At 44.3% G+C, this 27,371-nt stretch overlaps 1 protein-coding gene and 1 long non-coding RNA gene across 3 annotated transcripts in view; one reads left to right on the top strand and one right to left on the bottom strand.

Annotated features, from left to right (window-relative positions):
• The window catches only part of RAMP1 (receptor activity modifying protein 1), a 42,779-nt gene extending 17,043 nt beyond the window's left edge, over nucleotides 1–25,736 (bottom strand). The window contains exons 1-2 of the mRNA XM_082210266.1: nucleotides 25,481–25,736; nucleotides 11,785–11,923 (exon numbers count right to left, since the gene is read on the bottom strand). Coding sequence (XP_082066392.1) covers nucleotides 11,785–11,923; nucleotides 25,481–25,532 — 191 coding nt within the window. The 5' untranslated portion in view covers nucleotides 25,533–25,736. The remainder of the gene's footprint in view (nucleotides 1–11,784; nucleotides 11,924–25,480) is intronic.
• On the top strand, nucleotides 8,382–21,002 carry LOC309525350. Of its 2 annotated transcripts, none has more exons than XR_014216158.1 (3): nucleotides 8,382–11,038; nucleotides 17,133–17,284; nucleotides 19,812–21,002. It is a non-coding gene; the product is annotated as an uncharacterized lncRNA (long non-coding RNA). The 2 variants fall into 2 exon arrangements; XR_014216159.1 differs by having other exon boundaries at nucleotides 16,649–17,284.
• Nucleotides 25,737–27,371: the final 1,635 nt, after the last annotated feature.

Raw genomic sequence — 27,371 nt, 5'->3', positions numbered from 1 at the left:
TTGGTTTGTGGGTTTTGTTACAGGCACAGGTAAGACTGAGTGGGCAGCTCCCTTGTTCACCTTCTCCTACCTGTAATAAGGTAGCTAGGTTAAGGGCTGTGGTAACCTGAAACTTCAGGCGTGAATGTAATAACAGCATCTGGCACTTCCTCTTGGAGTTACACAGCTGGTGTCCTGTCCAAACGTGAATTTATCTGCCTTTGTGAATAGGGTGGCCACTGCCACAATCACTCTCATACGGGGGGGGGGGGGCAACCTCTGTTCTGTTGGGGTTTGCTTCTCTGACAAGTATTCGACAGGTTGCTGCCAATTTTCCAGTTTCTGGCATGAGGCTCCCTTGGCTACCCCCTGGTCTTCATCTGTAAACAGGGTAAAAGGCTTCTCGGGGTTTGGATGCCAAGCACTGGGGCTTGTTATAATGCCACTTTGAAATCCTGAAAAGCCTGTTGCTGTTCCCTCTCTATTCCCCTAGTTGACTCATGCAGGGGCCAAGCAATGCTTCTGTAGTTAGTAGTGAGTCCAGGGGATATTGTTCATCATCATAAGTGGGATTATAGGTTTTTTTTTTTTTAAAAAAAAATCCCTTCAAACAATTTTACAGTCTTTGCTGGATTCTCCTCAAAAAAGGGGTTCTGATTTCTTCATTTACAAACATCTGCACTTGAAAAGAGTATATGCTGTCTGTGGTGCCTTCGCTTGTCCAGCTGGGACAGGGGCTGGTGGATCATAAACTCTCTGAAGGGGCATTACTCCGGCTGCCTGATCCTTCCTGGTTTTCTCATACTGTCTGTGAGACATACTTTCTTCGCCGCCTGTCCCCACTTCCTCTTCTTCCGTCTCACTATCTTCCTTCGCAGGTCCTCCTCCCCCTACACCAGCACCTCCCTGTGCTTCTTGATCTTGGCCTGGGGGGGTTGGAGGGGGCTGTTGGTGGAGTGTAAGGTGGTGGCTTAATCACTCCCCTCTCCTCATCTTCTGGGTCTTCTGACACCAGAGGCTTCACTGTACAAATCCTGTTCTGTGTGTTGCTGTCACAGTAAGACTTTAGCCATGGTAGATTCTTTTCTTTTACATTGGTCTTCCATGTAGAGATATAGGGGATCTGGTTTGGGTGGACATTTAATATATTTTGCCACAGGGGGTTGATTTGCCACAGGGGGTTGATTAATTGCAAATCAAAGCCACGCAGTTCCCTGGGTTGGCAAGTCCACCTCACATAAAGTTCTGAGTCTCTGTTCTTTTCAATTTGAATCCCCAAATCATCACTCTTCTCGTTCCTCCCTTTCTCCATCTTCGCCCAGGTCTAACAATGCATTGTCCACGGGATTGGGGGCTGGGCCATCTGTTCCCTGTGGCGGGGGTGGTGCCAGGGCTGTTGCCGGGGCATAAGGCGGTGGGGGCATTAAAACTTTATCTTCTTCCTTCTCTGAATCCTGGAGGACTGGGGGTTGTCCTCCTGTCTTCCTGACTGAGCAGATACGGCTGCCTGAGACTTTTGGCAGCATGACTTTAGCCAAGGGGGGGGGGTTCTTTTCCACATTGGTGTTCCATGTGGAAATGTAGGGGATTTGGTCAGAACGGTCATTCAAAATGTTCTGACATTATGGATTAATGAGTTGCAAATCTAGATGGACGGCCAATTTATTCTTTTGGGTAGGCCAGTCTAATTCACAATGTCCTCATCTTCCCCTCATCAGCTTGAATCCCCAAAAACCTTCCAAGTATCTGACATGCAACATAGCAATAAAGCCTTCCAAATATCTGACATGCAACATAGCAACATACAACATACAAATCACATCAATATAATTTCAACATGTAACACACTAAACACACCAAAATAACTCCAGCATGCAATACACCAAAATAATTCTGACATGCAACGTGCCAAAAAAACACACACACACAATTCCCTCTGCCCCATTCCCTTTCCCAAACCTTACTGGCGCCCCATTCCCTCTTCTGTTCCCAACTTCTGCTGGTGGCACTCTTACTGCTACCAGCAGTCCCCTTTTATTCCTGGTGGCTGGCACCCTACTGCGCAACCAATCCCCTTATTCCTGGTGGCATCTTACTGCACGGGCACTGTACTGCCAACTACCAGGTGAGGCTGATCAGGCCCCTTCGCCCTTTCCATCGGGCCCCCTAGCCCTTTCCCTCGGGCTTACCTTTTTCCGCTGCGGACCTGTCCCCTCGGCGCCGTTCTGTCCTCTTATTCTCCCTCAACTAGATGTCTCCGCTCCAGGACGGTGTGGCAATCTCCCCCTACAAACTGGCAGGGTGTGCACCGGAAATGCGAACGCCGACTGGAGCTGTTCACCTTGTTGAGCCTGGCCCTCCGGTCCGTATTGGGGAGGGGGCTTATCCCGGACGAGCCCCCAGAAAGATGAAGCCTTATTTACCTAGGGATCCATTAGCCACGCCATCCCCTGGACCTCGGAGGGAACAAAAGTACCAGGAAATAAATCTTCTTTGGAGAAAAGAGTTTTATTTCAAATCTGTGCACAGAGACAATCTGTACCCAGAGACAACCAGCTGGATAGCTCCTGAGAATATTCTGGCTGTAAAGCAAGTCACTTCTGCACACTTTCTTATACCCGCAGACTTCCCCAAATCGGCTAGCAAATATTGCTTGCTAAGAACAAAATATTGCCTGCTAGACATTCCTGTCTTTCTTCCACCTCCTTGTACACGTGTCCTCTTTTGCTAGTTAAGCATTTCCTTCGTATCTCTTCCTTAAAAGCAGAAGTGAAGCAGGAAACATCTTGCTTGTGGTTTTTCAGTTAACAGCAGTTTCTGGCTAGGCAGGAAGCGACCTTCTGACCTGTAGCTAGCATCAGCAGTTCCAAATAGCTGATTAGGCAGGAAGTGGCCTCATGACCTGTCTGTTTTAGACTTTTGCAAATAACTGCAATTTTTGGGTTTGAGCTGTGTAACCATCCTAGCAGAGTGCAGGAATTTACTATGTGTAAATAATATCAACAGAATAAAATATTGAGAGAAACCTATCTCCCTTTAAAGGTAGAAAGTGGGTTATCAGCATGCTCATCCTGAGATCTAAAGGGGTTGGGTCAATAATGGAAAAGGACTCCTGCAAGTCCAAGTCCTCCTGTCTCTGAGAGGTGGCAGGAATCATTCTGTGCTCTGCTGTACCTTTCACTGCCCCCTTGGTGTTTTCTGAGGCCTGTAACTGCTCCTCTGGCCCAGAATCAGTGTCCGAGGTGAGAGAGTGGAAGTGATTTTGCAGCTCCAAGGACACTGCATGGCTTGTGGCTGTCCTGTGCATCACAATCCTCCAGAGGTTAGTCTTTTGCAATGGGCACCCCATCCGTCTTGCTGTTCAGTCACAATCAGCTCAGCTCTGTCAAGAAGCTCTGAACGTTGTCCTGTAGCTCAAAGTGTGACTAGACGGGTTTCAAGTTGCTGTACCTTCTCTTCCAGCAAGACATCCAGCTGGCACTTGCTACAACTGTACTGTTGCATTTTCCCCCAGCAGGAAAACTAATATACCACAGGTGTTACAGGTCACTGCAGTAGCTTCTTCGCCCTCCATGCCTCTTGGTCCCATGCATACCATGAGACAGTACTCCCCTCTCCCCCCCCCCCCCGCTAAACGCCCTTGCAAGCGCCCCTGTTTGCACGGCCTGTTTGTGAGCTCTCGGTCGGGAGCTTCCAGAAGCTGCAATCAAGGGCTGCCTGAGGCCCACACTCCTGAAGGGGGATCTAGGGCTGACTCCCACTGGTCCTGCTCCATAAAGCTGTTGCTGCCTGTTCACTTGCCCCTCTGGGCACACAGCGAGAATGAGGAGATGGCACACCTTCCTGCTGCTTTCTGCTTTTCCTCTGGGTGGCTGTGAAGATTGTGCCCACGTGCGGCTGGCCCAAAGGCTTTTTTCTGCCCAAGGCAAAGGACCAGATATTTATTGGTTATTTGGCTGAAAGATAATTCTTGCAGGCCACGATACAAATTGGATATGGGATTATTGATCAGTACATTGGATATTTTATGATATAAATCTTTCTTCAACATAAAAAAAATAAAATCCATTTATTTTCTGGTTGCATCCTAATTACCATTTGCAAATACTTTGCAGCTGTTTCTTTGTCACTGCTGATCTTGCTGTTCCACAAACAAACGGCATCTGCTTGAATCCATGAGAGAAAAAGTATGCTGGGTTCAAATAGGTGGAATCAGTCTGTTATTGTGGAACAAATGCTTAGGGGGCTTTCTTTCCCTTGGGGATGAGACCGTCTGATGTTTGGGGGAGGAGAAGGAGAACTGAAGGGACCAAGAAATGTTTGAAGCATCCTGGGGGTGGTGAGAGAAGCAAAGAGGCTTGAACCTCCTTAGGGATGTGCACTTCCCACCTTCAGCGCCATAGTCGTTTTGTGTGGCCATATCTCTCTGGAAGCCTCCTTGTTGCAGCTGCACAGCAGTACCTCGGTTTATGAACTAATCCGTTCTGGAAGTCCGTTCTTAAACCAAGGCGCGCTTCCCCTAATGAGGCCTCCCACCACCAGTGCCCTTCCACGGTTCGGATTCCGTTCTTAGACCGAGGTAAAGTTTGCAAACTAGGACATCACTTCTGGTTTTGTGGAGTTCATAAACCGAATAGTTCGTAAACAGGGCTGTTTTTAAACCGAGGTACCACTGTATCTGTATGAGAAAACCCGGCTACACAAAAAACATCTAAGGGGCAACTTAAAAAAAAAAAAAAAACGAAGTGAGGAGGAAAATGCAATAGAAACATTTCTCTTCTGCTAGTACTTTTAATTTTCCTGGATTTGGTGATCCTATCTGATACTGTGAGGCAGTTGTTTTCTTTTTAACCAGATGTTGTTATTTTCAGCTGTAAGGGGAGAGTTCTCCACTTCATACGTTCCTGCCAGATATATATGTTGTTCTTCATTGCTTGCACCGTGTGCCAGGCAAGATCTTGCTTTTCTGCCCATCAGTACTGAGAAGAAACGAACATCAACAAGAGCCTCTGCTTAATTACAGTAATGGATATATATGTGCTTATGCACCGTCTTCCTAGGCACACAGTGGATATTTTTACTCTTGCCCAACTGAAACAGCTGCACACCATGTTAGAGTATTGTGGGTTGAGAAGCGTGATGCTGTCACCCAAGGCTATTCCAGCGCAGGCCACTTGGACCAATGCGCCACTCCATGTAATCTGGAATCCAATTAAAATAGCTCAATTGTCATCTGCTTCATCTCTAAAGAGAGTGAGGCAGATTTCAGCTTCTCATGGAGAACCAAACCACAAAGGATTAGTCACAGTGGAAAAAGAAGGAAAATTGTCATCGAAAATGTTTGAATGGTGCCTGTCATCTGCCAAAATTAGCACAATCCCAACAAATATCAGCCTAAATATTTCCCTCTGCCAAAGGATGCTATCGCATAAACTTTTGTCTTGGTGCTCTATTTCCTGATCAGAGTAGCAATTTGAAAGTGCTACAGTTTTTGCATATTCACTGTTGGATCTGCAGTAAACCAGTTGTTACCCAAAGAGCTCAGAAGTGCATCTGTCACAAGAGACCAAAAATCAACAACGATTACTTTAGATTAAGGCAAGTCTTAGCTGTAGGCAAAGGATGGGAAACCTATAGCTGGGCTACCACTATCCCGTTCCTTGACTAGTGCCACGTGGCGGGGGCTGGTGGGAATTCAAGTCCAAAAACATTTGGAGGGCCCCAGGTCCCCCAACCCTGCTGATCTACGGCTGATGAGCACACTTTGGCAGGGCAAAAAGACAACCATTACGGGCTGTTATAAGAAAAAACTGCTCCTTTTCCCTTACGGGGTATCCAAGAGCCTGTATAGAGTCCTTAAGTGGGTTCCCTGGACCATAAGAGATCCTTTGTGGTGCCAAGGAATATATGAGAAATAAATCATTGCTGGGGCCTGAATAGATTCTAGCTTAGTGACTGAAATGGCATGGACAACGAATTGCTGACCTGAACTTCAGAAGGGAGCCTTAACTAAAAGATCCAGAAACTGGGTTCAGAAGCAGGGGCGGAGCTACCTGGCCCGGCACCTGGAGCAGTGTGGAGGCGGGGTTAGCCGACCTGCAGGGGCGGGGCTAGCGGCCTGCATGAGGAGCGTCCTTAGCCACCCACCGCCCATGCAGCAAGCGTAAGGGGGGCATCCCTTGCTGCCCTTGCAGCGAGTTTCCCTAGTCACCTGCCACCCGCACGGCGAGCATTGGGAGGGGCACTGCTAGTCGCCCGTGCAACAAGCATTGGGGTGCGCTGCTAGCCGCCTGCAGCAGCATCGTCCCTAGTGGCCCGCCGCCCGCGCAGGGAGTATCCAGGGTGCTGCCTGCGCAGCGAGTGGGTGTGTGTGGCATGGCGATGTCACCCACCCTCACACCTGACACCCAGTGCGCACCGCACCCCCCCACACACCTTCCTCCGCCAGTGTTTCAGTAAGCATTAAAAAACACCCTGATCCTGCCAGGTAATTCAATGTATGCTGTGGAAGATCATAAGCATTTCACAATTAGTTCAGAAAGTTCAGATTTTTGCAAACTTTCTTCGGAGCTCAAGCCGCAATTTCTTCGTAGGTTCCTATAACTGCCATCCTCTTACTTGAGGATGCATCAGGAAGGGCCTAGAGAAGGGCCTGGAAGCCAACTATGTTGCATCTGAGGACAATCTTGCAATGAAATGATTCACAATTTCCCTTTAGATTTGCCCAGGGTCAAGTCTATTGGAGTTGAAGGCATGGTGGAACTTTGCCCACATGTTTTCAAAATGTATTTCTGATGCCTGACTTAAGTGTCTGCCTCTCAGTTTTGCTTTTTCCTCAGAAAAAGCTACTGAGGTACAGTAGCTTTTTGTCCTAGAAAAGAGGAAAAGGGCTATCATGAAATGCGGGGGTGGGGGGTTCATAGATTTACTCCTTCCTCCGGAGATTCTTAGAAAGAGGCTAAAACCCTGAAACTTTTGTTCAGATCCTGACATGTTTTCATCCTGGATCATTCCTAGGCTTATCCCATGCCCTGCAACTCCATCTATTTATCAAAGCACCTATTTTCTCACTTTGCTTCCAGCTGCCACTACGGAATTCACAGCTAAAACTGCAGAGTATCATCCTGTTCTTTATTTACAAAATAATTTCTACAACATCTTTTTAAAAGGGGGGCCAACAAGACAGTTTACAGCAGCAAAACTTTAAAAATATAAAAGCTAAAAAACATTAAGCAGCAGTCAAAGCAAGTTAAAAAAAAATCCATATCCCGCAATATTAACATGCATTAAAAGCCTGGCTGATGAAATATGTCATTGGCTGAAATCCAGTACCCTCTTATGTGAAAATAAGCCCCACTTCTGAGTTGGCATTTGTAGAAAGACTTTAAATAATTCGACCCAATGCATATATAAAACAGTCTATCTGACTGCATGTTGGATTGTCTCGTTGTTATAAAGCGTACTAAACTGAGACATGCGCAGCACTGGGAAAACAGCTGCAGAACATGCTGCCTACTATGTACTTTTACGGCATGTGAATGTAAATTACTGCTGCTTATCACAAAGGGGCATTGTGGTGCTGGGAACCAGGATATGTGAATATCGAAAGCTGCCTTGCACTGACTCCATTTACGCCATCAGGCTCTCCTGGTTATCGCCATGGAGATGCCAAAGGCGGAATCAGGGACTTATGAGCTACTGAATCAGAGCTGCATAGGAGAGCTGAAACAGATCTCGAACTCATGGCATTGGCACCACACCAGGGGTGGCACCTCCCATTACGCCACTTGAGGCGAAAGGGAAAGCGCTGTCCTGCCCGCTCTGCCCCCACTACCATGCTGCGCCCCCGCCCCCCGCCGGCATCACCTCTATACCACTGGTGGAGAAGCTGTGCTGGCAGTGGTGCTGATTTATGGCAAGATGTCTCTGAAATCTCACGAGATCTCTCGCGCTCCATGAGATTTCAGGAGCTTTCAGTGAGATCCCACTGCTGCCAGGGCCACTTCTCTGTTTGTGGTGGAGGCAGTGGCATGGGAGGGGCACCCCCATGGCACAGTCTCTGGGCCTTTCACTGCCCAAGGCAGCCGCTTCGCCCTGCTTCGTGGGTGGGCAGCCTTGGCCAACAGTGTCCGCTTCCCATTTGGCTCCTTTTCACACATTGTGTATTTACTGCAACAGACAGCAGGGAACCCAGAAAGCCAAGTTCTAAAAGAACGTTGATTACAGGGTGCGAAGGCAGCTGACTGCCAGCGTAGGTTGCCTGAAAGCAGGCGTAGGAAGACCTGTCATTTCACTGTTCCTTGGCAGAATAGTCACATGGTGTTGGGTCTTTCATTATATCCATATTAATATGCACAGTGACTGTTTGCCAGGCACACTGATAATTGTCTAAAAAGAGCCAGAAATAACAGGTGTTGAATGTATTAATCTACACCTCCAAAAGATTTATCATTACTAAAGAGGACGCCCCACTTCATGAAAAAGTACAATCTGTGGCACGCAGAGCTCAGCTTTAAATATTTCCCTCTGCCTGGTGTAAATGGGGTGCGCTCTCTCTCTCTCAGCAAATTTTGTTGTAAGGAATCTAAGGGCTCTTCCAGACAACTTTTTTTTTTAATGTGCATTCAGGATTATTTGTGCTCATGATGGGACTGAAGTGGTTAGACTGTATACAACTCTGCCTTCAAACTTACTTGCACCTCCTGCACCAGTTTTGGGTTGGACATGCTGCTTCATTTCTGATTGGCGCGTGTCCCATAGCTTCCTGCTGAAACCACAGCCAAGAATGCAGGCCTGGGGCGGGCAGGGGGAGAGGCAGGCCATGGGTGTTGGCCGTACAACCAGGTCTGTGCCTGATGGCTGAGACAACAAATTTTCCTAGGGGGCTCCCCCCCCCATTGTGCACAACACAGCTTGGCACAGCTCAACCAATAAGCTGAAGGAGAAGAAAGAAAAACACACCAATCACATTGTCCCATAGGAAAAATTCTGCCCTGCCCTGAAAAGAAACACCCAGGCGCAGGTGGAAATAATAACAACTGGAAAAGAAGGCAGCAGCCAGCCCTAGTCACTTGGAAAAAAACCAAGGGCCAAGGAGAGACAGCTGGCTCTCTTGTAGTAACAGCGCCATCGCTACTCTAGGAACAAGGGAGCTGTTGATAAGTCTATGGAGGCGAGTGCCTGTCATTTGCTGCGGCATCTGACCATAGATTGTTTGCCTTTAGGGTGGTGCTTTTTCCGTGTGCATTTGTTTGTTGTCATGTAAATCATATTTGAGGAAATAAGCCCAGGTCATTTTGTGTGGATCACTCATCCCCGAAAGGAGAGAGGGCGTGTGGAAAGAGGGCGATTGAGGAGATGTAAAACACTGAGCTTGGTTTGGTTTTAGTATTCCTTCTTCACTTCTCTCCTTTTTCAAAACTGGGAGGCACACAGTGGAAGAGCATGCAAAGGAGGAATTCAGGAGTCACCAGCAGTTTTCTTCATGACCTTGTGAATGAAAAGGGTAAACCCTGGAAGGTATAGTTCGTGGAGATGCAGCGGTGGGGAATCTGTGAAGCTGTCTTTGCTGGTTATTTGGAAAGCAAAGTCAGAATCAGCAAAGAAAAGAAAAGAAAAATCTTCTGAAATCCCCCAAGGCCTTTTCTGACTATCATTTTCTTTTCATCTTTCTATATCTTTGCTACTAATTTAGGATTCCCTATGGCAGAGGTTTGTTGCTATAACCTGAAAGGAGCAATGGCAAGGAATCTTAAAAGGAAGAAATAAAGTGTATTATCAGGGAGCAGGTGCTTTTGTCTGACATGAAACAATTAGAGCTCCTCAGTGCATTCAAGATTTGGACTTGCTGGTTGCCTAGATTGGTAGGCTAATTTCAAGCAAAGAGCAGAGAAGCAGTAACTGCAGAGAAGCAAGTTCTGTGCAGTCCCCTCCTCACATAAAATACTCTGCCTGCCAGTCTCTCCTGAGTTTTATCCCCCTTTTTAGTAACAGGTGCAGGGGGCAATCTTGCCTGGATACCAGAATTACTTTTGAACCTAGTTTAGTGTTTAGTTTAGTTTAGTTTAAATTAATTTGGGTGTGTAAAGACTGATGACTGGAGCAACTAAAAGAAAAAGATTGATTCTCGCTGGGAAATTAATTGGGAGTGTAAATTAACTGAAGAGGAACTGATTTGGGTGAACTTAGTAGGATGCAAATGAACTAAATTATTTGTTTCAGGGCAAGCAGGTGAAAGGTAGTGTGTATTCTGTTTTGGGGTGATGCACAGAGTGGTTTGGCACACAGTTTTACCCTGTATCTTTTTGGTGGCCAGGGCCAGCGCCTCCCACGAGGCAGAATGAAGCAGCCGCCTTGCACAGGGGAATCCCCCAGCCCCTCCCCCAGCTGCCGGGGTGGCACAGGGCAGGGGGCTTCTGGCAAGACCTTGCAGAGCTTGTGAGAGAGATCTTGCCAGAAGCCACTGCCACACACCTTTCCGGTGGTGAAACAGTATGGGCCGCCCCTGTTGGTGGCTTTAGGCAACTGCCAAGCTGGTGGGGGCTTGAAGCCAGAGCCAGTTTGTGAGGAGGAGCAGTTGCCGCCATGAATGGGGAAAGGCTGTGCTCAGGATCTGGCAGGGCTTGCCGATATCTCAAGGAAAGGCAGCACAGTGGCTCCTTTAAGTGGGCCTTCTCTTCCTCACCTCGCAGAGCTTCCTGCACCTGTCACCAGAGCCAGGGGACGTCAGTGATGAATTCTTGGCTTGTGAGGGAGAAACCTCTGGCTGCTCCATTTGGTCAGTCTCAGGGCTCTTTAGAACCTCAGCCAGGAGGCAGGGTATAAATTCCTCAGACTAAATAAAGAAATAAATTGCCCTATGTGTTTGTTCTCACCACCTGGAATTCCAAAGTGGGGGCTTTTATGTTGCAATCTCTCAGGCTTCTTTTTTTTTTACTGTTATTTTTCAGGCCTCAGATGCGTCTCCCTGTCTTGTTCTAGCCAGTCGCTGAGGCGAAGAGCCCTCCATTGTTTGGAGCTGGCACCTTGGGGGCAACATTCCCAGCCAGGACTGTATTAGGTGGGTCCTTTTGCCAATATGTCTCTCAGTTTCTGGCTTTACCTGTTGTTTTCATAATAACCTGGTCTGTGGATGACTAAGAAACCCTTCCTGTCAACCTGTCCTCATTAGCCCTCTCTTGTTCAAACTCCTAATCTTACAAGATAACTATACTGGGAGGATATGTAATGGTTTGTATTGCATCCCATTTAGTTGGTTTTGCTCTTTTATTCTCTGCAAACACATGCTGCCATTTTTATCTTTTTTCAATTTTCAGGGTTTTGGCTAAAGAGTTAAAATCCAAATATTTGTTTAATTAAAATATTTCATTTCGTTTCATGTTCAGCTCATGTAAGGATTTTCAATTTTTTGGCTTGCATCCACTAGATCAGATGAAATCATTGTAATAATATGTTCTAAAAATAAGTCTCTGTATTTTACTCTGTCAAATGTTGGACGCTGTGCTAGATTACGAAGCAGAATGAGAAGAAAAACAGGGGCAGAGGATGTACCAAATCATCATTTGCTATAAGGCTGCTCAAATTATCTGTCATTACCTTGAAAGTAGCCTAGTTGGTCATCTATGAAGATTGCATATGACCAGTTGGAACAAGGGGGGAATGCACAGCCTTTTGTCTAGCGAGCAGAAAACAGTTCTTTACACCAGTGCAGGAGGCTATGAGATACACTCCAGAATCCCAGCATGCCATTTCTTAGATGTTTGCATAGCTCTTTTCTTCCCACTGGACAAAACAATTTCAACTCACCCCAAAGTCATATCCCAGTCACACCACAGAGTCTTCCTGAGAGTTTCCATGTCAGATTGAAACTTGCTGAGACAATATTCCTGGATGTACTGCCCATAGGTGACTTCATGGCATGCCCTGACCACCATAAAGTGATGGGCTGAAATGGAAAGGTGGAAAGGGGGGGGGGAGAGAGACAAAAAGGGGGAAGAAAGGTAAAGGCCAGGACTGAGTCGATTGATTCATTCTAACACATTTCAAAGTTACCAGTGCAAGAGAGCGGCTAGAGTTCCTTCCCTCAGAAACATCTCCATGTGTCTCTCCTACTCCTGGGATAAACAACCATTAGCAGGAAAAGAGCACTATTGGGCACTGCTTCCTCTGCATCCCAATTTCAGGTAGATCTAATAAGTTGGACTGTCAGTTGAATAAGCAGTTGGATGGGATAATGGCCACCTTCCAGCTAATCCTCTGCTGGGGAAGTAAAGAAGGGGGAATTAAGAAAAAACTACTATACTGCCCCCTCCCCCAATGAAAGGTATGTACTGTGGCCTGCTGGTTCATCCAGAGGCCTGTCATTCAAATTTAGGAAGAAAAAAACCCCTATAAGCTAGTGTTGTAAGATTCTGCTGACTCTTATTAAACTTTTTGCTTGGGAAATATCTGTTGAAAAGGTGCCTACATATTTACAAATTTGTTTGTCCTGACCAAGCATTTCGATCACCTCCCAAGACAATATGAGAATTCCCTGATAGAAAATCAATTGCCCCACAAACAGTCTCTGGGAATGCCCATACATCTTGAGAAGATGTAAAGAAGTCTCTGATGAGATTAGAGATGGGAAGGCCTGGAAAAAACCCAGAAAAAAAACAAACTAGCCCCCCCCCTTTTCCCCCCAAAGCCATTTCCCCCCATTTGGAGAAAAAACAGGAAAAAAAAATTCTGGGTTTTTTCAGATTTCCCCTCTGTAGATGGGATATAAACATTAATACAAATAAAGAAATGCCATTACTGAGATCAACCTGAAGTGTCAAGACACCATCATGGGACTGTGCTTCCATAATTTTACAATCACCCTCCAATTCCATGGAAAGGAGAACACCGATGTTTTTCCAAAAAAATATGTTCTAGAAAACAGGTGTAAATAGTTGACAAACTATTTTATTGATTAGATAATAAATCAATAAATAAATCAATAAAAGATAAACCTCTGCTTGCTTATCCAGAGATATTTGACAGTATAATTCAGATTTAGAATTGTTTTTCCCTCTGTTTGGCTATTTTGTCAACAATTACAGGAATAAAATGGGAGCTAGAAAGCCTGTATCAAACTTCTGTGTGGAACAGAAATTGCCTTACTAGACTCAGGATAATGATTGATGCCATTAAAGACAGCCCTTTCCTATTGTTCACTGCTTGCCTTAAAAAAAAATAATCAGTTGTGCAAAGGCTAAGACATGAATAACATCACATCTCATTTGGTCCACAGAAAGCAAAGAGACTCAATATAGTTCTTGGCTATCTCAATCATTTCCATTGGGGGATTTGAGCCTGACATTCATGACAAAGTTCCGCATGTACAGGCAATGCTATTTGCTAGGCATTAACAGCCCAGAATGTTGGCAGCCCTGCGCTTCCTCCAGGGCCCTCCTGGATATAAAAAGAGCCTGTGAAGTCCATGAAGACACACGATAGTCCTTTGACCAAAATAGACCAACACTCTATGATGGTAAAATACACTAACTAACAGCTTTTACAAATGCAACCCATATATAATCCACTCCTCCATCAAGGTCTGCAAATTTACAGCAATAGTACATATTTCTTTCCAAATCCAGTCAGAATTCCCAAACTACTGTATTGATTATAACTAAGGTAAAGCAACAGAACTCGGGGCATCCAACAGTTTGAATTTGAATTTAAATATGCTTTGTTGTTGTTTAGTCATTTAGTCATGTCTGACTCTTCGTGACCCCCTGGACCAGAGCACACCAGGCACTCCTGTCCTCCACTGCCTCCCGCAGTTTGATCAGACTCATGCTGGTAGCTTCAAGAACACCATCCAACCATCTCATTCTCTGTCGTCCCCTTCTCCTTGCACCCTCCATCTTTCCCAACACCAGGGTCTTTTCCAGGGAGTCTACTCTTCTCATGAGGTGGCCAAAGTATTGGAGCCTCAGCTTCACAATCTGTCCTTCCAGTGAGCACTCAGGGCTGATTTCCTTAAGAATGGATAAATCCTGCTGAGGCCAGGCCCAGATAATATTTTCCCCCAGGGATCAAAATAAGAAGTGCTGCACTCTCCATAAGACTAATTTTTTCAATAGCTCAGAGATTTTCCACTATCACGCTTAATGTAATTTACATGTCTGGTACTTGAGTTCATTAAGAAATATTTTAAGTTGCTTATTAGTAGGGGCACATGAGAAATTTGATATTTGCCAGTTCTGATACACACTGAGCTGATCTACACTAACTGGACTAATGTGTAGATCAAAATGAAGCTATCCACCACTTATCCTGGCTTTTACATTTGTTTTAAAAATTATATGCCTTATAAATGTTCATAAATACATACATACATACTTACTTACATACATAATGTGCTACAGTTTTTGATTAAAAATGTACCAAAATGCATTCCTATTTTGAGAAATAATGTGCTCAGAAACATCAATTTAATGTGGATTTTTATAAAATACTGTCAAAATAAAGCAAACGTATGAATAAACTAATCACTGTGGCATCCTGTTCTTCTTAAAAAAGGTAAAGGGACCCCTGACCATTAGGTCCAGTTGCAGATGACTCTGGGGTTGCAGCGCTCATCTCGCTTTACTGGCCGAGGGAGCCGGCGTACAGCTTCCGGGTCATGTGGCCAGCATGTCTAAGCTGCTTCTGGTGAACCAGAGCAGCGCACAGAAACGCCGTTTTCCTTCCTGCCAGAGCGGTACCTATTTATCTACTTGCACTTTGGGCATGCTTTCGAACTGCTAGGTTGGCAGGAGCAGGGACCGAGCAACGGGAGCTTACCCCGTCGCGGGGATTCGAACCACCGACCTTCTGATCGGCAAGCCCTAGGCTCTGTGGTTTAGACCACAGCGCCACCTGCATCCCTTTGTTCTTCTTTGGGCAGTCCTAAAAAAGAAGCCAGCAGCTAATCTTCTAAGACTTCAACCTGACTAGTAGCAGTGGGTGGAAGGGTAGACACATAAGTATCACAGATCCATCCTTACTTACCAGAATCATACAACTAAATAGTTGGTAATGGACCCCGAGGGTCATCTAATCCAACCTCCTGCAATGCAAACATCTCCACTAAATACTGCAGTACTACAGCCAGATTCTCAGAGAGTCACCATTGTCATTCTTGTGACAATGAACCTTGTGACGGGCACACCCCAAGTGCAGCTCAGGTGACAGAAATGATCAGATGCTGCTCTTCTGTTCACATAAGGAAGGCATCACTTCCTTCAAATTACTCTCTCACCCTCAGCTCCAGGCACCCTGTTCCACACCATTCCCAAGAGTCTTCTAGCCACCAATGGCAGACCTTTTGTGGGGGGCGGGGAGGGGTTCACAGAGAAAGAAGAATGTGGGGCACTCCCATTCTGCGACTGTGAAGTCCATTTCATTCGCAGAAAAGAGTTAAAATCCAAATATTTGGTTAAGTAAAATATTTCATTACACGTTCAGCTCATGTAAGGATTAAAAACAACAACATCCATGTTTTTGGATCCTACCCCCACGTTGGAGTCTGGCCCTGCTTCCAAGGTGTCTGGGACTCCACGAGCAAAGCAAGGTGCTAAGGAAATGTTCAGCAAAAAATATTTGTTTTTAGAAACTGTAATAATAATAATAATAATAATAATAATAATAATAATAATAATTATTATTATTCCCCGCCCATCTGGCTGGATTTCCCCAGCCACTCTGTATAAACATGGATCCAACACAGTAACAAACCAAATCAGGATAACATATCATTTTATACACTTCAGCTCCTTATAACTTCCCAGCGTTGCCAACCCCCCCTCCCCCAATACAAAGGCAATGCATTCCCTGAATTAAAAGCAATCACAGCTTCAGGCTGATGACATATTAGCCCTCAGGGGCTTCTCCCTCAGCAATCATAGGATTGCATGAAAGGCTTGTGATGAAATCTAAAACCAAGAGCTGCTCCCCAGTTTTTCTACTTTATTGCATGTCCTAGAGGTGATTAATGATTCTCCAAAGCCTTGATGGAGTTTGACCAATCATCTATCAATGTCAAGAGCTTCCCAGCTCTCAGCTGGGAGTGAGCCCAAGGCTAGCAGCTGGGCAGGTGACTGGGGCTGCAGCTGCTGTCCATTTCTGTGGAGAGGCAGGCAATGACTAGGCCTCTCAGGGACCCACTGATGAGCTTTTCTCCTTGGTCTTTTCTGCCTACCAAAATGTAAAACATTTTGATCAAACTGTTCATCACCATCTCAAGTAGCATTCAATATGCTCCAGTGGATTTGCTTGGATTGCACTCATGGCTTTATGATATTAGAGAACTATGAAAATACTTTTTTAACCCTTTCCATTTTGAACTGGCTTGCATAAACATTCCAGTATTTGGAAGGGTATTGCGTATGCCTGTGGGTATCAGAAGTGAATACCATGGGTCTCTATGTGGCCCACAGGACAGCATACAGGAATAAAAAACCTGTAAAACAAAAAAGACAACACAACCAAGTAATGTTTAGCTCTTCACCTGAAGGCATGGTCCCACAAAGTACATGCTTACAGTATTTCCGTGAAGGCAACTAAAACATGCCTGCATTTTCCCCTACTGCACCCTCTGCACTTAAACACAAAACCTAAGCAGATAAACCCTTTGCTGAACAACTTGTTTCCTTTGCAGAAGAGACACCCTGTTGCAGCAGAATGTTCAAAACATTCAGTTGCAGCAAGACTCCCTCCTCCTGCAGTGCACAGATTTCCTATGGTGAGCTGTGGGTTTCCTTTGTTCTGGGGCTGAGCAGAATTCCATGTCTGTAGGGATTCCGGTTTCTTGGCAAGGAATCTCAAGGCCCATTTCCATGGAGATGAAAGAAAAGTGTCGGAAGAAAGTCTACCAGTGACAAATGGTGAAGTAGAAGAGAAGGAGAGCCCCTCTTTCTCTGTCTTGCTAGTTTCTTCCTAAACTGGTTCCCTGGCCAACTGACTCATGCCTCAGTCCGAGCTGCGGGTCTAAGGTCCGCTTGCTAGCCTTTGGCTAGATCAGCTTCGCTCAAGCCAGTGTCCTGAAGGTCCATTTTCTGTCCATGATCCCAGGCTCTTCTACATGGCAGGTACGTCCCACTCACAGACATTTGGATCTCTCCCACTTTTTGGCCTGTCTCTAGGGGACGCCAGTTGTTGGGTCCTGAGAATGAGTAGGCAAAGGGCACAGAAACCTACTGCTTCTCTGCCTCCACCTGCAGGAAGGGTGAGACAGCACTGGATGGCCAGAAGCCATGCAACAACGCATTGGATCCATCAATCTTTACCTGTGGAGGTTGGTGCCAGCCATACCCAGCCCTACACAGTTGCCTTCAAGCCCCGCCCTTGGGCTTTTTGAAGACATCTGGTTAACAACTATGGGAAATTGGATGCTTGATCAGACAGTAATCCAAGATGGGCTTTTCTTACATTCTCAGCTATCTGCTGCTCATGTACCTCACGGGCCTCTTCAGCTACCCCTGAACATGGGCTTCTGGGTCAGCTTTGACTTTGTCTAGCCTGTATAGTAAATGTGCTGGTGGTTTTGCAGCAAATAGTTTGATATCAGCTGGGATTTTATCTACTACTTCTGCCCCTTGGTGCTGATGTAGTTATGCATGTTATTATTATTATTTCTGTTGTCTGGTCTAAGTCGTTGACCATAAGAAAGACAGATTGACTTTTTCTAATCACTGAGGAAGCAAAGGCCTCATCTCCTCACAAAGCCTCCAAATTTATTCACAGTTGCTCTAAGTTTCCCTGAAATCACCATTACAGCTTCTCCGGCTATGCACACATCACATCTTTAAAGCACCTTCTTTCCTTGAGTATTCTGAACACTGAGCTTTACACAACACAGAGTTACAATTCTCAGCAACCTTTAACAAACTGAATTCTTGGAGGGGGTGTGTGCTTTGGATGTGCTTTACAGGGATAGTGTGTACACAGTCTCCTGGAAGACTGCTCTAATTTACTTCAGAACTACTGTTATTTGCTCTAGCTTGGCTCTGTGACACCAACAAACACCCTTCCACTCCTGATAACAGAGGGCAAAGTTCCCTATCGAGCGTATTAAAAATCCTTAATTATTATTGCTTGTTTGTTTCCTGCCACTAAAGAAGTGGGGAAATTGAAAGTGAAGTACAATGGTACCTTGGTTGTCAAACTTAACCCGTTCCGGAAGTCCGTCTGACTCCCGGAACTGTTTGAAAACCAAGGCACAGCTTCCGACTGGCTGCAGGAAACTCCTGCAGCAGCGTTGGACGTTCAGCTTCCCAAGAACATTCGAAAACCGGTGTTGGGGAGCCAAAAAGTACAAGTACCCAGGCGCTCAGGAACCAAGGTAAGACTGTAACTATAATCAGCTGTCAGAATGGAATCTACTTGGAGATAATAGAGTCACAGCTGTGGAAGTCCAAGACTGATTTAAGGGGGAAACATTAAGGTGGACTGAATGGCTAATAGGATCTAGGGCATTAAAAGCCTCCAGTATGACAAAGGCACTTTCGGATTGATCAATGACCGTGGTATTGTTAAACAGCTGATGGCTGAACAAATAAAAATGATTGATCAATGCTGAAATTGCAGAGTTACGACAAGCTTAAGGAGAAGGTGCGGGACTGGCTACATTACTTTCAAATAAGAGAGGTTTATAACTTGGATAAAAAAATCGGTTTCCAGGTGGAAAAATCAAAGTTGGAAACAGAACTGTTAGAACCCAATGTAAAGGTACTTTCGAGAATGTATAATCTGCTGCTGAAATGGAATACTGAGGAAGAAACAGTAAAATCGGCAATGATAAAATGGGCACAAGACATAGGCCATAACATTATGTTTGCTGACTGGGATTAAATATACGGCATGTAATGCCTTAAGAGAGAATATTATGAAAATGATGTATAGGTGGTACATGACCCCAGTCAAGCTTGCAAAAATATATCACTTGCCCAATAATAAATGTTGGAAATGCAAAGAGAATGAAGGTACATTCTTTCACCTTTGGTGGACGTGCCCAAGGATCAAGGCCTTCTGGGAAATGATATATAATGAATTGAAAAAGGTATTTAAATATACTTTCCCGAAGAAACCAGAGGCCTTCCTCCTGGGCATAGTGGACCAATCGGTGTTAAAGAAGGATAGAACTTTTTTTATGTATGCTACAGCAGCAACAAGAATCCTCATCGCAAAGCATTGGAAGACACAAGATCTACCCACCTTGGAAGACTGGCAGATGCAACTAATGGACTACATGGAAATGGCGGAAATGACTGGCAGAATCCGAGACCAGGGAGAGGAGACGGTGGAGGAAGATTGGAAGAAATTTAAAATTTATTTGCAGAAATATTGTAAAATTTATGAATGTTAAGGACATTGAAATGAATCGCAGGGGCTTTAGCAACAAAGTAAAATGTAAGATTGGATTAATAACAGATAAATTAATAGGATATGAATTTTTTGAATTAATTTTTTAAAAAGGGATACAAGAACGGGAGACGTGAGGAAGTCCGGAAAATAAGCTAATTGAAGATGAGAAATTAAGAAAGAGGGAATTTTTGTTTTTTGTTATTATATGTGTTTTTATCTCTTTTTTCTTTTTCTTTTGATGTGTTTAATGTTTGTATTTTTGTATTGTATTGTCTTTTGTGATTTTGTATTTTCTTTGTCTTTTATTGTGAAAACTTAATAAAATATTTATAAAAAATAAAATAAAAATGATTGATCAATGTTTGATGATGAAGAAGAAAACCAGTCAAAGGATGAGGAAAAATGAGCCAGAGGAATATGAGATGGAAAATGGAAATGGGTATATGCAGCGGCTTCAGACGAAATTGAGGAAAAGCTGGCAGGACTGGATCAAGAAATAATTAAATTGAAAGACGCAGGTGGTCATGTAGAAATGGAATGACTTCCATACAAGGATTTGGAGGTAAAGTAGAAAATAAAATAAAAAATGCTGATTTGGAGAATTATCTGGATATAGCACTGATGGAGTGGAGAGGGGGGAAAGCTTTGAGACTTCAGTCCTGGTTTTTCTATAGTTCTAGCAGAGAGGGAGGACTCTGCATACAACCTGGAATGAATTCAGGGAATGGTGCTGTTAAAGTTATGGTATGAAAATGGAATGTGCTAGAGGAGGAGATTGGGATGCTATTGTAAACACAACAGGAAATGGAACTAAACATATGGAACTGGATATGAACTAGCTATAATGAGAAACAAAAATGGAATATTGACCCAATGTGTGTGTGTGTGTGTGTGTAGACGTTAATACGGACATGGATGAAATAATTTATTATTATTCAATATGGAGTAAAGGTGGTGGGAATTAATTTTATTCTGTGAACCACTCTGAGACCCCCAGGTATAGGGCGGTATATAAATTCAATAAATAACAACAACAACAACAATAATAATAGAGGTAAAAGTAAAAGAAAGAGTATGGTTAACATTTACTAATAATAATAACAATTAGGGAACCTATCTTTAACTTTTTGTAGGAAAAAAAATGAATGATTCTGAGACACCTTGACTTACACGAAATATTGTTTTACAGAAAGTGGAGAAGATGGATGTTCACATGGACTGAAGGTTTTAAATAATCAAATTTTCTTTCTTCCTATTTTTCCTTTATTTCTATTGTCCTTTTCTTTCAATTCTCTGTTTCTTTTCTTTTTTTGTAGTTGTAATTTTACTGTATTATGATAAAATTGTAATAAAAAATCTTATACAAAAGAAACATTTTCCCCTAAACCATAATATGATCAATTTGCTATTTCTTAGACAATAAAAATAACTTTAAAACCAAAGAGGGTCTGACTTGTAGCGTCTTCTGTTTCCTAGTGAAGAGTTACAAGCTAAACAGTAGTAAATAGTTAATTATGTTGTACAGATAAGTCCATTATATATAGCACAGCCCAATGCATTATTCACTAGTCTTTCCGCAAAGGAAAGTGCACAGCAAGAAGCAAGACGCAAAGCAGTGGACCTGACCTCAAAAATAATCCCACAATCTGTATGACCATTTCAGTTTTCAGCATTGTAACTGAAGCATTGACTCAAGAAGTCTGCAAGTGTACAAAAATATTTGATATTGTTTTCAATACTTGCCTCAAATTTTAAAGGGAAAAGGAATGGGCTGACAGGGAAACCCCTGGAGTAACAAGAGCCTTGGAAGTTTTTAATGTAAAAAACAAACCAAATTGGAACCAATGTATTTTTAAAAACAACAACACATATTGATGATTTTCATTGTTAGTTTTCCACATTCACCAAAAACATTGACTTCCCTCCCCCGCCCCCTGCACTTCCATGGCACTTTCTATCCATTTCTGCTGCATAATTTAATCACTCCATAACCTCTCTTTCTCTTTTTATCTCAACATAATTTATACTGCTGATTTTACTCTAATTCTGCTAATGTTTTAATTTGCTTACAATGATTCTTCACATACCATATTTACTTGAATGTAAATGCGCCATCAATCTAATGCACACCCTGATTATCACGACGTAATTTGGCCAAAAGAGTTGTGCATTACATTTGAGTAAGTACGGTATTCTACAAACATTTTCCAGTCTTCTTGATCTCTTATTCTGATGGTTAGGCTTGCTAGTTCTGCATATGGTAAAACATACCTTCTGTTTCTTGACATTAACAGCAGTTACCTGATTCTGATTTGTACATCTTTGCTAGCTTACTTGGTGTCAGGTACCACCTATATAACATTTTCATAATTCTCTTTCAGCACACAACAAGCTGTAAATTTTAAATCAGTTTTCCACAGTTTCTCCCACAAACTAAATTCTGTATTATGTCCAGCATAAAGCAACTGAATAAAAGCATAAAAGCAACATAAAGCATCTTAGCTTAACCAAAGAGAATCAAGTGAAGATGTGCTTCTAAAGTGACACCTGCAGCCATCTAAAGACGTCCTCCCCTAAAGTGGTCCTCAGTGGTAAGACCACTGAGCCCAAAGGCTGCAATTCATGCAGTTGTACCACTGCCTGGTATATCAAGCCTGAGAATCTGTGTGTTCTAGATCTGCTCTGAAACAGTGAATTTACTTTTTAATATGTGTCAGTGCCAGATTGTTCTACAATCAAAATGTGATGGGGAAATGAGTGTTGTTTATTTATAACAAGCTCCTTGGTCATTTGTTGTTATCATTCAATTCACATTGCATCTTGTTATTATGTTTAGAAGCCATTTTATTTTCTGAAGTGTCTGTTTTAAGGAGGCTGTCACAATACGCCCACACAGTGATCTTCACTCTATGATTTGATGAGTCTCTCCTACATTCCAGGGGACTAGATGAGCCCAACGCTGCAGTTCTATAGGTTTAAGTGCCCCGGCCCAAGTCCCACCTCTGACCTCCACACTATCCGCTTTCACAGATTCATTTTTGATTTATAACTTAATAGCACTAATAAGACACTTCACTTCTATTGAAATGGTAATTTCCAAAGCAACATACATAGTGCTACTTTGGCATTAGTGTGAAATGAAAACCAGCAATTTTTACACTTTTTCTTAGCCAAAAGGCTGAGAAGCTATTGAAAACCAGTGGTTGGTTGATTGATTGACTCACCATTTCAATGAGACATCTGAGTAAACATTATTTCAGATTTAATTCCAGTGGGGGGTGATATGTGAAAAGCTAACTCACAGCTCACCTTGTACAACCAAATTGGGGTTTTGTTTTTGAGGATCACCATTGTTGAGAAGCCTGCTCACAAAGACAGGTGCTACCAAATGGCAACGGGTGAATGACTGCTTCACTTGCCAATTCTAAGTACACTTCACTAACTGGTATCCAAAACTTTGGTAATATTAGTTGCTGAAATTGCACTTTTAAGGTTGTGCCACCACAGAGATCAAGGATTCTTTTCTGCAACTCCTTGTCTTAATTCCTGGCGGCTCTGTGTCCACAGTGGATGCTTGTCTTCATTAGATACCCTCCCACAAATTTGTTTTTTAGCTTGTGTTTGGGTGAGCTACAAGGGAAGAATGTTGTGCTGATTCCTAAGTGGTGGGGTAGATTTTAGCATGTGGAGGAGGGAATTATTGCTGCTTCTCCTCCGAAGAACAGAAGACCGTTCCTCCTTCTACCCACTACAAAGAATACATCTGCATTATAGTCCCAGCATACTTCCAGTTGTAGAAGTCTAGAAAGCCAGAGAAACAGACCAGAAAGTGAACAGAGTGTCCTTACTCCATAGAGAGCTATAGGAAAGTGGGGCATACAGTTGGCCAGAAAAGTATTTCTTACTGGAAAATACTGAAAATTGCCTTTCTCCTGCCTCTTTGCAGCCAGCATTCATGGAAATTGTTGAAATGAGTGTCTCATCAAAACAATGTGTTCTAGCCCAGACACTGCATTTTGTGATCCTTTGGTCTGGTCAACCTTAGCTAGAGTCCAGCCGAGCAGCAACAGCTTTGCTACAACCCACCTGAGACAGCCTTGCTTGCTATCCATTTGTGGGTTTTGACACATAGCCTGAAGACTACAGTGTATGGGCTGTTTTACTTTGCTTCATTTCCATTCCAAGGAAAGAGTTTCAACTTCATATTCACCAAACATAGTTTGCATTACTGTCACCAATAAGGCAACACATAAACTTACAGCGCTGCAAGGGAGCCGAAAGGTCACTTACTTTTACCCTCCACTGCAAGGCAGGGTCATCTATTCTACTGGCATAACATTATTGCAATAGCAAATTGTGATACCAAAGGTGACCACACTTGACTGCAGTGCCACAGGCAACAGGCAAACACAGTGGTGCAAATCCTTGCCTCACAGCATAGCCTTCTCAGGACACCTGAGCAATACACTGAAGAAAACCTGTGCAGTAAACAGGCTCAGTGCCATTGTGGGACAAAGCAAGTACAAAGCAAGCCATGAGCATGTAAGAAGATGGCTATTAACCTACTAGCCCCACTAGGCATCACCCACCTTCCTTTTCTGTACATCCCTTATAATTTAAGTGGCCATTTCTGTTAGACCTTTGCTTGCTTTTGATACAATTTGTCATGGCTAAATATTTGTCCATTTTAAGCAACTCCCTGGAAAGGTGAAAACTTGAGCAGTGACACATCTGCACAAAGTTTAAGCTGAGGAATAAAAATGTACAGGAGAAATTATATGATGTCATTTTGATGTCAGGTGATTGACAGGTGGGCACACAGGGTGAGGGGAGATAAGGATCTAGCTGCCAGCCAGATGCAGATCCCCCACCCCAGACTAGCGATGCGTGTAAACATACTAGCAGTGTTTCTGAACGCTTAAGCTTCTTGAAAGCACAAGGCACCTTCCCTTCACTGTTGATTTCTATATGCTGCAAGAGAGGATTTGTAATACAATCAAATCCCGGAAAGGAAAAAGATGGACATAAAACAACAACAAAGGTCTGCAGGCAAATGGTTTGAGCGGAGGAAGAGGGAATTTACATGGGTGGCACAAACAAGTTTTATAATTTATAGAACATGGTCTGTTACATGCAGCCCATTCCAGGAAGCAAGTGGCTCAAGGATGCAAAGCAGCCGCCACACTCAGTGTAGGCAAAAGCCTTGTCCCTTATTCCCAGGTGCCCTTTAGGAACAGAAATGCATTCCATACATGTTCAGATTCTTGTACTGGCATTGAAGGGTTGCATTCATCTGAGAAATTTAAAGTGCTGGGGGAAACACACATATATGGGTACATGTCAAAGATTGGCTGTCAGGTCTGCAGCTGGTGGCCAACCTGGATTTGTTGTGTGCAGTGGCATAGCGTGGGGGTGCAGGGGGGGCCGGCCACACCGGGCGCAACATCTGGGGGTTAGGGGGCGCAAATCCACGGGTTAGGGGCGCAAATTACTTGCCTTGCCCTGGGTGCTGACAACCCACGCTACGCCACTGGTTGTGTGTAATGTGTGAAAGGGTCTGCAGTGTTGGTGATCTGTTCCAATCCCTCCCTGTGGCTGCCTCAAGCTTGTTTCCAGCATCCTCTTTCTGAGTACTCAAGGTTACTCTTCTAGCCAGCTTGCCTTGGGATGCAGCCTGCCACAACTCTGCTGCCTTGAGGAGATTTACTGACTTCAGGGGTTGACAGAAGTCTCACATCTGCCCACTCGTGTGTGGGAAAATAAAGCAGAAGCTGGGTGCAAATAGAAGGGAGTAAATTTTGTGCCATCAAACCACTTAAAGGGGACAAAAGAAGCAACGCGTTCACATCACAGCCAAAGGGTTTGAGGAAGTAAAATGTCTCAAAGCCACGCCGCCCTCCTCGCCCACTCCCGGCTCGCCTGGTGGGGAATCTCCTCGACTGCCTTACGGGCACTGTCATTTGCCCTCAGGGCATTGCAGGTCCTCTTAATTGTTAGATGGAGACCGACTGACATTACGGCAGGAAGGCTTCCCAGGTCTCCCCATATTACTACCATCACCTTTGTCCCGCGCCTCCATTACGCAAAGTCCTCGTCTCCAAACGCATCGGCGCCAAGCAGCACTCACCCAGGAGGAGCCACACGAAGCGCTTCAGCCGGACGACCATCCCCAAAGCCATGGCTGGCCGAGAGCGAGGGCGCCTCGCCGACGGACTTCACTGCGACGGGGCGACGCGATCCATGCGAGGAGCCCGGCGAGGTGGTCTCTCGCGCGTCCGGCCAGAGCCCCTTCCCCTTCTCCCGAGGCAGAGCTCTCTCTTCGGAAGGCGATCGGCTGCTGAAGGGGCCACGTGGGAGCGGGAGCTCTGATTGGATCGCCCCGTGGATCGCTCAGCCTTCCGCGCCCCCACCCCCGCCGGCAAGGTCCTGGTTGCTAAGGCGGGCGCAGAGCCCGGCGCAAGCCCCGCGCGCAAAGGGAGCGCAGAGGAGGAGGAGGAGGAGGAGCTGAAGTTGCTGCTTGGGAAAGAAACCTCGGCAAAGGGACGAGCAAAGAAATCCAAAACTGCAGGAAGGTGGTTTAATTGTCAGGAAGCAGTGAGCAAGGTGTTGAGTTCTGCAGAACTCCTCGGCAGGCTGGATGTTTAAAGGGGAGTGAAGCCTGAAGGTTGCAACAAATGTCGCCCTGCATCGAGAAGATGACCTTCCCCGCCCCCTCGCAAACGTCGAACCCAAAAAGTTATGAATATTGAAAAGACACTTCTGTGCATGCAGGAATGTATGCCTTGGTGGTTGACAGCCATTTCTAATGTTTTCTGCCGATACTGAGCTTTCCTTCCAGAGTACCTATTTTATTCCTCTGAAGTTCAAATACATGACACTAAGAGGAATGACGATGTGCAGAGCATTTCAGCAACTGAGCACCTGCCATCGAGACAGAAACGCTCATTCCCCAGTTCAAAGGAACAAATTGTTAACCTGAGTGACTTTCTAATATAGCCAAACATCATTTTTGCCAACAGTTAGCAACCCATTCCCAGTGGCAGTACACTGGATGCACTGTAAACAGAAGTGTGTATTTAGCCATACAATAACGGCTCATAATTACAAATACATTATTCTACTAAGCACTTCCTGAGACCTAGAAGAAGGGGATCCATACTGGGGAGTTTGTGCATATATGGGTTGCTGTTTCTGTGTTTGTCTTCATCCGTATATTAACACTTTTGACTTTATGCTTCCAAAAACTTTCTCCTGTCCATCCTAGTGGATGGTGCTCTATGGAATGTGTTTGCAGTGTTGTCATCTAAAGCAGTACTTCGTCACTCACTGCAAGTTCCAGAAACCTGGGGTATATGATAGGCATGCATTTAAGTGTGCATTTGTGTTCAAACACCTTCTATTTATTTTTTTACACCTATTTTTTTAAAAAAAGATTTGAAATACAAGTTTCCTCAATATACTATATATAAAACATCAGCTTTAAAAAATTGAAAAAGGTGTGTGTTGCTCCCATGTACCAAATGAATGTCCCTTGATCAAATCCTTAGAAACGTTAAATTTATTGGTAATAAGGTTTCTGTCCCAAACCTGGTATGTTTACATTTGTACCAGTTGCTATTATTACCCAATAAATTTCTTTTTCTGTCATAAGCCAGTCCCACAGGTCAAGAGTACCTGGCAGAAAACTGCATTATCATATCTGACGCTTAAAGCTCAAAAATAAAAGTTTAATTGATAGTTGCTTAGAGTGCAATCTGAAGCGTACTGATGGTTTTCTGCCCAGTTTTCATATCCCACTACTGGCTTCTGGGAGAAAAAGGGTTAACTCAAACCTAGCAGCAGAAGAATTTAGAAGGCAAGGGGCCGGCCAAGTTTCCTTCACCTTTTTCTTTAAAAGGAATTAAAAGATGTTGCTTTGTGTGGGAAACCACCTAACATTTGAATGGAGAAAGGCACTGGGGTAGCCCATGCAGTGCTCTCCCGCCAAGTCCACCAACCTCAGCTAGCACAGGCCATGT

This window comes from Podarcis vaucheri (genome assembly GCF_965113315.1).
Source record: "Podarcis vaucheri genome assembly, chromosome: 1".
NCBI classification, from domain to species: domain Eukaryota; kingdom Metazoa; phylum Chordata; class Lepidosauria; order Squamata; family Lacertidae; genus Podarcis; species Podarcis vaucheri.
This window is presented reverse-complemented; position numbering and strand designations above follow the sequence as displayed.